The sequence below is a fragment of the Lampris incognitus genome, chromosome 5 (genome assembly GCF_029633865.1).
Source record: "Lampris incognitus isolate fLamInc1 chromosome 5, fLamInc1.hap2, whole genome shotgun sequence".
Lineage (NCBI taxonomy): Eukaryota > Metazoa > Chordata > Actinopteri > Lampriformes > Lampridae > Lampris > Lampris incognitus.
The window spans coordinates 4283963-4295152 of NC_079215.1; the positions used below are offsets into that span (position 1 = coordinate 4283963).

The 11190-nt window shown below is 47.5% G+C and overlaps 1 protein-coding gene across 1 annotated transcript in view; it reads left to right on the forward strand.

The window, feature by feature from the left end:
- Positions 1-11190, forward strand: part of LOC130112356 (slit homolog 1 protein-like) — a 218539-nt gene that overhangs the window by 207046 nt on the left and 303 nt on the right. The window contains 5 exon segments of the mRNA XM_056279686.1: positions 1457-1587; positions 2668-2822; positions 4354-4565; positions 4989-5122; positions 9834-10051. Of these exon segments, the coding sequence (XP_056135661.1) occupies positions 1457-1587; positions 2668-2822; positions 4354-4565; positions 4989-5122; positions 9834-10051 (850 nt within the window).

Below are 11190 nucleotides of genomic sequence, written 5' to 3' on the forward strand. Positions count from 1 at the left end.
TTTTACCACTAGTGGACAGTTTCACTACCATCTCTGCTATCTGTCTAGCAAGCTGTGGTGTTCCTCTGTGACCAGCTGAAACCCCCACACCTCTTCCTGTTTCAGAACAACAACAAACCAACTGATAGAAATATACAACTATCTCAAAGACTCTGTAAAATGTGTGTGTGTGTATATAGTATATATATATATATATACACTCACCGGCCACTTTATTAGGCACACCTGTCCAACTGCTCGTTAACGCAAATTTCTAATCAGTCAATCACATGGCAGCAACTCAATGCATTTAGGCATGTAGACATGGTCAAGACGATCTGCTGCAGTTCAAACCGAGCATCAGAATGGGGAAGAAAGGTGATTTAAGTGACTTTGAACATGGCATGGTTGTTGGTGCCAGACGGGCTGGTCTGAGTATTTCAGAAACTGCTGATCTACTGGGATTTTCACCACAACCATCTCTAGGGTTTACAGAGAATGGTCCGAAAAAGAGAAAATATCCAGTGAGCAGCAGTTCTGTGGGTGAAAATGCCTTGTTGATGCCAGAGGTCAGAGGAGAATGGCCAGACTGGTTCGAGCTGAAAGAAGGGCAACAGTAACTCAAATAACCACTCATTACAACTGAGGTATGCAGAAGAGCATTTCTGAACGCACAACACATCGAACCTTGAGCCAGATGGGCTACAGCAGCAGAAGACCACACCGGGTGCCACTCCTGTCAGCTAAGAACAGGAAACTGAGGCTACAATTCGCACAGGCTCACCAAAATTGGACAATAGAAGATTGGAAAAATGTTGCCTGGTCTGATGAGTCTCGATTTCTGCTGCGACATTCGGATGGTAGGGTCAGAATTTGGCGTCAACAACATGAAAGCATGGATCCATCCTGCCTTGTATCAATGGTTCAGGCTGGTGGTGGTGGTGTAATGGTGTGGGGGATATTTTCTTGGCACACTTTGGGCCCCTTAGTACCAATTGAGCATCGTGTCAACGCCACAGCCTACCTGAGTATTGTTGCTGACCATGTCCATCCCTTTATGACCACAGTGTTCCCATCTTCTGATGGCTACTTCCAGCAGGATAACGCGCCATGTCATAAAGCTCGAATCATCTCAGACTGGTTTCTTGAACATGACAATGAGTTCACTGTACTCACATGGCCTCCACAGTCACCAGATCTCAATCCAATAGAGCACCTTTGGGATGTGGTGGACCGGGAGATTCGCATCATGGATGTGCAGCCGACAAATCTGCAGCAACTGCGTGATGCTATCATGTCAATATGGACCAAACTCTCTGAGGAATGTTTCCAGTACCTTGTTGAATCTATGCCACGAAGGATTAAGGCAGTTCTGAAGGCAAAAGGGGGTCCAACCTGGCACTAGCAAGGTGTACCTAATAAAGTGGCCAGTGAGTGTATGTGTGTGTTTTGTTTTTCCTTTTTGGGTGTGTCTCAGGTATCAACAGCAGAGGACAATGGCATCTTGCTTTACAACGGTGACAATGAACCGATTGCTGTGGCGCTCCATCAGGGTCACGTTAGGGTCACATATGATCCTGGTAACCAGCCTGCTACTACCATCTACAGGTACACACACACACATATACCTGCAGTATGTGCCCACATACACACACATGCGTACATGTTTACATGCATGAACACCCACACACACTCGGCTCACTTTCAAAGGAAAAACAACACTGGTAAAATACATGTACAAATATAAAAGTGTGCAAATAAAAAAATGATATGCAAAATCTGAGAAAAGAGAGACAGTGGCAAACTGTCAGTGCTTACAGTTCTTAACACACAGTGTTATTGTTGTTATTTGGTGTTAAGTACCCACGTGGCCTGAGGAAAGAAACGCCTTCTGAGTCTCTCTGTGCTGGCCTTGTGGCTGCAGAGGCGTCTGCCTGGCCGCAGTGGCTGGAACAGTCCAGTCAGTATTGGGATGATGGGGATCCAAGGCAGGCTCTGAGGAGGGCGAACGTCAGAAAGCATCCCCGTACAAGCACTTAAGTCCTGTGCTGATCTGCTAGCCCTGGTATTCATCAGTTTTCAATCTTACCCTGGCCCAGTCTGTAGGACCCACCTATTTCAAGAGGTCCAATATTGTTCCAGACCAAAGACAACTAATCCAGTCGACCTCAATGACTACCGTCCTTTATCTCTCACTTCTGTGGTCGTGTAGTGCTTTGAGAGGATTATTAAAGACTGCATCTGCTCCTTTCTTCCAAGCATGTTGGACCCCCCTACAGTTTGCTTACTGCCCCAACCAATCCACTGAGGATGCCATCCCCCATGTACTGCACACCACCCTATCCCTGGAAGCGGGGCGGGCTAAGCTAACTGCTAGCCCATGCAGACTGGTGGTTCTGACAGTCATCCTGGCTGGCGTTCGTTCCCTTGGACAGTGATTTGTTTGTTTGTTTAATTTGGATATGTGTGTTCTTGTAGTTTTTGGATGTGTTTTTATCTTTGTGTTGTACTGCTGTGGGTTAGGGGAAACGGCATTTAATTTCGTTTCATATACGCAAGTGCATGAAGTGAAATGATAAAAGTGTTCCTGATTTTGTAATTGTGGTTGCACTTGATAAGAATTTCAGTTCAATTCCTAAAATGTAAAAAAATAAGCGTAAAAACACACACTGTACCCCCTTCAAACAGCACCGAGACGGTGAATGATGGACAGTTCCACACAGTGGAGCTGGTGACCTTTGACCGGATGGTGAACCTGTCTGTTGACGGAGGACAGCCCACCACCCTGGACAGCCTGGACCGAGGCTCACCGCTTACTGGAGAGGCGCCCCTGTATGTGGGAGGTAAGACATGCGCCTATGCATGCCAACACACGCGCACATTTTTAGGTCACTTTTGCATGGACTTAACATTATGAGTTTAAAACACTTGGGGTCAACTGTCCAAAGTAACGGGGAGTGCAGTAGAGAGGTGAAGAAGAGAGTGCAGGCAGGGTGGAGTGGGTGGAGAAGAGTGTCAGGAGTGATTTGTGACAGAAGGGTACCAGCAAGAGTTAAAGGGAAGGTTTACAAGATGGTTGTGAGACCAGCTATGTTGTATGGTTTGGAGACAGTGGCACTGATGAAAAGACAGGAGGTGGAGCTGGAGGTGGCAGAGATGAAGATGCTGAGATTTTCACTGGGAGTGATGAAGAAGGACAGGATTAGGAACGAGTATATTAGAGGGACAGCTCAGGTTGGACAGTTTGGAGACAAAGCAAGAGGAGTCTGGGTATATTGGGAGAAAGATGCTGAATATCGCGAGCTGCCAGGGAAGGCCAAAGAGGAGGTTTATGGATGTAGTGAGGGAGGACATGCCGTTGGCTGGTGTGACCGAGGAAGATGCAGAGGACAAGAAGAGATGGAAATGGATGATCCGCTGTGGCGCCCCCTAACGGGAGCAGCCAAAAGTAGTAGTAGTAGCAGCAGCAGCAGTTGCATGGACTTTACCATAATCAACACATGCAATGAAGACCGAAACCATTTTACATCATGGTGAATGTAATGCAAAGAAACCAAATTGAGGACACCAATTTTTCAAAATTTGTCCCCATATGTGGTCTATGACTTAAACAGACACACACGTACACACCTCTTAGGTCTGTAATAGTCAATAAATCCTGACTATGGGGCTCAGATGTGTTGGGATTTAAACAAAGAAGCAGTAAAAGCTTGTTAATTTCTTAAGCCATTACAAAGCTGAACAAATTGCTGTGATGGTCGGGACCAGTGGTGCCTGGTGCTAAAAATTATTTTGGGGGTGCGCAATGTACCTTGGCGCAGCACACCTGACAGTCCACACAGTCACGGAGTTATTAAGAAGGACAATGTAGCCTATAGAGGGCTGCAGACTACCACATGTCTCCTCCGGTATACATGGAGTCTCCAGATGCTCCTTTTCACCTGACAGTGAGGATCACACTATCCCCCCCCCAACAGGCCCCCCGACCAGTCAGAGGAGGTGCTAGTGCAGCGACCAGGACACATACCCACATCTGGCTTCCCACCAGCAGACACGGCCAATCCCTGTGTTAGTAGGCAATGCAATAGACCGCCACACCACCCGGACACCCCCTCTCCATGTTTAGTTTTGACTCTGGGGACAGAAAGTAGACCTGTCCCAGACCATCTGAGCAGTCTGGATGGTTCCTAGTGTAGCAGTAGGTCAGAAATGTGTTTTGGCCCTAAACTGTTCAGTGCTTTGTAAACCAAGAGCAGAGTTTTAAAATCAGTTCTTTGGCTGTTGCTTTCGATTATATCTCCCGCCACTCAATTTGCTTTTTCTTTATTGCACCCCCCCACAAACACCACCACCACTACTACATCCTCCATACAGGCTTGCCAGAGGAGGTGCTGCCTGTCTCTCTGGGTCTCTCCTCCCAGCCTCTCAACATCTCCAGTTTCCATGGCTGCATCAGGAACCTCTACATCAACCATGAGCTCCAGGACTTCACCAGGAGCCACATGAAGCCGGGGGTGGTGCCAGGATGCCAGGCCTGCCGTAAGCTCTTCTGCCTGCACGGCCTGTGCCAGCTCAACGCTGTCGAGGTGGGTAAGACTGCTGGACATGAGACCTCTTCGCCTTCTGCTGAAGAAATGCACCGATATCTCGTTTTCACTACCGATTCCAAGAACAAATCTTTAGGTATCGGCCGAGCCGATCCATTACTTTTGTTCAGTTTCTAAACTGCGATGGGGAAAGGTCTATAGCATATCTAAACGTAATTCTAATTTATAAGATGAAATGAGTTTAATAATCATAATTCTCAAAAATGAATAATTAGCTCTGATCTGATGTGTTCCCGTTTAGGACAGCCTTGTGTCAGAATAACTCAAAGTAATATACAAGTAGTATAAGGCATATAAAGTATTATAATAATATAATGGATTACTTTCTTAAAGCAGTAATGAGTAATATGTACGTATATTACAATTTTTATGTAACTCCCCGAACTCTGCCCCCTGGAACAGGGTCCTCAATGCCGCTGCCACCCAGGTTGGAAGGGACAACACTGCGATCAGCCAATAACAGGAGGTCTTTCTGGAGGGACGATAGTGGATGTTGTCACCGTGGCAACAGAGGCCAACCCATGTCAAGGCAACAAGTGAGTGTTGTTCCAGTGGGTTGGGGACATGTGATTTATTGCTCTGTAGTAAATAACACACAGTATACTGCAGTAAGTAAATAGCGGAGGGTAAGTCATCACTTTTTATGTTTGCTGTCCTCTTTCCTCCACCATCTTTGTCTGTGCCTAAAATGGCACAGACAAATGTATTTTTTAATTGGTTAGTTTAAACATTGATCACTGTGTGCATTGCTGACATTATCATCCATAATCATTCTGGTCAATTAAACTTAACACCAGGAATTGTATTAGCGTGCATGGAATCAGATCAGTTATGTTGAACTGGGAGATTGATATGTGTTCAAGTTCTCCTCAACACCAAGTTAAGTTAGGCTCTCTGCTAAAATGTGACCATAGAGGCCATGTTTACTGTAGTCGACATGGTCGGGTTTGAGCTAGACTGGCAGCATATGCCCATGCTAGAGATGCTTGTCCTCAAAGACAAGACTGTGGAGCTGTATAAAAATACTCTGTTGGAGGGAGAATTTGATGTGACTTGCTGTGTGTATCTGTTCTCTCTCCATACAATTGTTTATGAACAAAATACAACTCAATTAACCACAAATAGAACTTGAATGAAGACTGAGATTTCTTCCATAGCCTTCTGCATTAATGGTGCAAACTAGTTCTGCACGGTCCTTTGCACTGGCAATCTCAGAAATATTCCAGGTCAGCTTTTTCTCTCTGTGAGGCTCTTTGTCTATTTCAGGCCACAGCTGCTGTGATTGAAGTTTATTTATCTTGGTGTGTTGGATTCACAAATGCAGAGACAGACGTTTTTCTATTTGCCCCAGCTTACCTGGGCATTTGACCTCACCAGACATCTATGGGGAAAACATTTTAAAGCCTTGTTCATTTATATCAGAATAATGTCTGTTTTTACCAAGTGAAGTTTGGACACAAGGCCAAGCAGTGCCAATCTCCATGCAGTTTTCAGCATGGCAGGAAACGCCGGGGCCGGTGCTCAGTAGTGGGCATTACCACGAACTCAATGATGCAACGACACCAGACCGCTAGCCAGTCCTTTTCCACCCACCTGACTGGGAAAGTCTCATCATCAGCCACTTCTCCGTGGTCGGGTCGTGGTGGCAGCAAGTAAAGTAGGGCATTCCAGACGTCTCTCTCCCCAGCAACGCCCTCCAGCTCCTCCTGGATCTACCCCGGGGTCTCCTCCCAGTTGGACGTGCCTGGAAAACCTTCAAAGGAAGGTGCCCAGGAGGCATCCTAATTAGATGCCTGAACCACCTCAATTGGCTCCTTTCGATGCGAAGGAGCAGCGGCTCTACTCCAAGCTCCCTCTGGATGTCCGAGCTCCTCACCCTATAGAGGAAACTCATTTCAGCCGCTTGTACCCGCGATCTCACCCTGTCAGTCACTACCCAAAGCTCATGACCATAGGTGAGGGTTGGAACGACAACTGACTGGTAAATTGAGAGCTTTGCCTTCCGGCTCAGCTCCCTCTTCACCACAACGGTCCAGTACAATGTCCACATTACTGCTGATGCTGTACTAATCGTCAATCTCCCGCTCCATCCTACCCTGACTCGTGAACAAGACCCCAAGTGACTTGAACTTCTTCACTTGAGGCAACAACTCATCCCCAACCTGAAGGGAGCAATCCACCATTTTCCGGTAGAGAACCATGGCCTCAGACTTGGAGGTGCTGACTCTCATCCCGGCCACTTCACACTCAGCTGCAAACCACCCCAGTGCGTGTTGGAGGTCACGTTCTGATGAAGCCAACAAAACCACATCATCTGCGAATAGCAGAGATGCAATTCTGAGGTTCCCAAAACGGACACACTCCTCACCTTGGCGGAGTCCGATACCCACCAAAAACGTGTTTGACTTTGTGCCGAGAATACGGACACAGCTCTCACTAAGAACCGAATGGCTTGCAGTAACTGCCCCAGTACCCCATACTCCCACAGTATCCCCCACAGAGTGCCCCGGAGCACACGGTCGTAAGCCTTCTCCAAGTCCACAAAATATATGTAGACTGGCCAAACTCCCATGCCCCCCTCAGCACTGCCGCAAAGGTAAAGAGTTGGTCCATTGTTTCGGTTGGAGCCTCCTTTCCAGCCCCTTAGAGTAGACTTTCCCAGGGAGGCTGAGCAGTGTGATGCCCTGATAATTGGAGCACACCCTCCAAATTCAGTTTTTCTATTTTTTAAAATAGAGCCAGAGCAGTCTTAGTATCCACAAATGCCTTGTCCCTCTCTGCGGACCAGTCCACATTGTGTTTGGTAGCCTTGCCTTTCAAGGCGTCATACAGGGGTCGCATGAGTTGGGCAGCTCGGAGATAAAGCGGTGGTAAAAGTTCACCATGCCGAGGAACTCCTGCAGGGACTTGACTGTGAGCGGTCGCGGGAAGTTCACAACGGCGTCCACCTTTGATGGGAGAGGTACTGCGCCCAGGGCGCTAACGGCCATTACCAGACAACAGACCAAACACCCGGACAATGCCTTTATCATAGGTGGTGACTTTAATCAGGCTAACCTCAGGGCTGTATTGCCCAAATTCCATCAGCATGTCTCCTGCCCCACTAGGGGACAAAACACCCTGGACCATCTCTATACAAACATCAAGGACTCATACAAAGCTACTTCCTGCCCTCATCTGGGGCATTCTGACCACCTCTGCCTGTTCCTGGTCCCAGCCTACAAACCCCTAATAAAACAGATCAAGCCACCAGTAAAGACAATCACTGTCCGGCCAGAAGGAGCAGTCTCTGAACTGTTTTGAAAACGCAGACTGGAGTATTTTTGCACATTCAGCTACCCATGGCTCCCCTATAGACATTAATGAACAGACATCTGCCATACTAGCCTACGTTAACTTTTGCACTGAGAGTGTCACAACAAAAAAATCAGTCCGCACCTTTCCAAACCAGAAACCCTGGATGACCAGTGAGGTCCGGCAGCTGCTGAAAGTCCGGGATGCAGCATTCAAGTCAGGTAACTGTGAGGCCTACAGCACAGCCAAACATAAATATTCCCTACGAATAGAGGACCACTTTCACAATAACTCTGATCCTCGGCGAATGTGGCAAGGCATTCAGTCTATCACAGACTACAAAAGCTCTAATCACCGTCCCACTGTCCATGATGCCTCCCTGCCAGACAAGCTAAATCATTTCTATGCCCGCTTCAACAAGGACAATACTGACCCAGCCACAAAAATCCCCAGAAAACCAGGTGCTCACTCTATCAGTCGCAGAGGTCAGAGAATCACTGTGCAGAGTGAACACACGGAAGGCTGCCGGACCAGAGTCTACCGGGAATGTGCTGACCAGCTGGCTGAGGTCTTCACACCTGTATTTAACCTCTCACTGTCCCAATCTGAAGTCCCGGCATGCTTTAAGACCACCTCTATCATTCCTGTCTCCAAGAAACCAACATCCACATGTCTGAATGACTACCGACCCATAGCACTCACCCCCATTGCCATGAAGTGCTTTGAAAGACTGGTTCTGGCTCACATCAAAAACATTATCCCCCCACATTCGACCCACAACCCCAAAAGGTCTACTGAGGATGCCATTGCCCTACACATTGCTCTGACCCACCTTGAACTTAACAACACATACATCCGGATGCTGTTTAGAGATTACAGCTCTGCCTTCAACACTATCATCCCCGCCAAACTCCTCTCCCTTGGCCTCAACCCCTCCCTCTGTAACTGGACCCTTGACTTCCTGACCAACAGACCTCAGTCTGTTAGGTTAGGTGACCACACCTCCTCCACCCTGACCCTCAGCACAGGTGCCCCTCAAGGCTGTGTTCTGAGCCCCCTCCTTTTCTCCCTCTTCACCCACGACTGCCTGCCAACTCACCCCTCAAATGTTATAGTTAAGTTTGCCGATGACACCACAGTCATTGGCCGTATCACCAACAATGACGAGATGGCCTACAGAGACGAGATTGAGCACCTCACATCATGGTGTACTACCAACAATCTTGTCCTCAATGTGCAGAAGACAAAGGAGCTGATTGTGGGCAATGAGGATGTCATCTAGATATACAAAGATGAAAGGCAGGTCCCATAGTACTGAGTCCTTGACCAAGACACTGAACCCCTAACTGCTCCTGATGAACTGGTTGGCGGCTTGCATGGAAACCTCTGTTATCAGTGTGTGAATGGGTGCATGTGGCATATACTGTAAAGGGCTTTGAGCGGTTGGTAGAGTAGAAAAGTGCTATATAAATAAATGCAGTCCATTTACCCTCCTGTTCACTAATAATGGATGTATTGTGGGCCGGTCATATTGACTCAGGCCACCTGTGGATTTTAAAGCAGTACAACTGTAGAATTCATTGAAAATATATTTTATCTTCGTCTAACACTATCAGCAATACATGTAGCTAATAGTTGTTATTCAAAATGAGTCATTTTGATCTGAACAAAACACAAGAGTTAACAATGAACAGTGCAAACCCAACATTTATGTGGGAAGATGAAATACTGAGTCATGGCCAGTTAACATCAGAACCACTCCTGATTCTTTCCACTAACAGTTAAACCATATTAAGCCATTTTCATCAATGAGATTTACTATGTGCAGTACCCCAAACTATAAAGAAAACCAACACACACATGTTGAGTCCCCTCCCCTAATGCCCTATCTCCTCTTGGTCTGTCTTTCATCATTCCCCACCCTATTCACTCCTTCATCCCTTTTGCCTTCAGGTGTTTGAAGGGAGTGTGTGTGCCATTAGAAGCACAGTCTTACCGTTGCGACTGTGAGAAGGGATACCACGGCACTCTTTGCAACCTGCAGGGGGAGCCAGAGGGGCCCAAGGGCACGTGCCGGGGGCTGCAGTGTCAGCATGGCCAATGCCAGCAGACTGAGGAGGGGCCACGCTGCGCCTGTGATCAAGGATACACCGGGGAAAACTGTGACATAGGTGAGAGACAAGAGAGTGAAAAATAAGTGGACACAAAAGGTGTGTGTGGGAAGGTCAAATGAGTGAGGTATAAAGGGAACTTGGAAGAGACAGAAGAGAGAGAGAATGAGTGAGAGACATTGGTCTAGAGTGACACTTATGTATGCTTCAAGACATGACACATGGCTGTTGATTAGGGTTCCCCAACCCTTCAGAGACTGGCTGGCTGGATCCCCGGTTTGACCAACACCTCCCAAAATGCAACAAATACGATCTGAGATTTTTTTTGACAACCTAAGACTGAATGCACTGCCAATACTAAATCCAAGTACAAATCTTTCAATTATCCACCGATACCAAGTACTGCTGCGATCCATTACTTTTACTAAACAGTACAGATTTAGACCATTATGCCCCCTTTCCACTGCATGGTACCGGCTCGACTCAACTCACTTTTTTTGGTACCACCTCCGTCGGGGTTCCAAGTGAGCTGAGCTGACACTAAAAGGTGACATGAAAATACCACTATACATAAAAACTAGTCAACATGCCCACAAATGACCAGTGGGGCTTCGCTGTGAGGGGATACAACCTGCAGTGGAAAACCACATCCCAAAAAGTAAAGCGAGTCGAGTCGAGTTGAGCCAGTACCGTGCAGTGGAAGAGGGGCATTCACTTGGGTACAATGGGCAAAATAATAGAACAAGTTGGTCTCCCCCCCCCCCCCCCCCATTAAATAAATGCAGTGAATCAAGCTGCTCTGCATGTATTCAGGACACGGTGTGGGGTTTCAGCGCCGGGTAGCACCTGTGTTTCGGGCTGGTGTTGGTCTGGTAGGAGTCCAGCATCAGTGCGTCTCCAGTGAATGTGAGCATTTAGGCCACTCTTCTTTCTCGCTGAAGCACACTGATGCAGCGACTCCACGGTCGAGTTCTTTCCATTAACGGCAAATGAGTAAGCGCCGTTATCGAGTCCAGTTCGGGTGAGTTGTTGTTGGTCGTCGCAGTGTGCAGGTGGTTACTTACGTATGCATTATCGCCTGCACAAGTGCAGGTGGTCATCCAGCCCCCTCTTTCTCTCCCTCTCTTTATGGTGTGACATTTACTGCGGCTGTCAGTGTCAGTGCTTAGAGCAACACGGTGAACTTGCAGACATGTGAC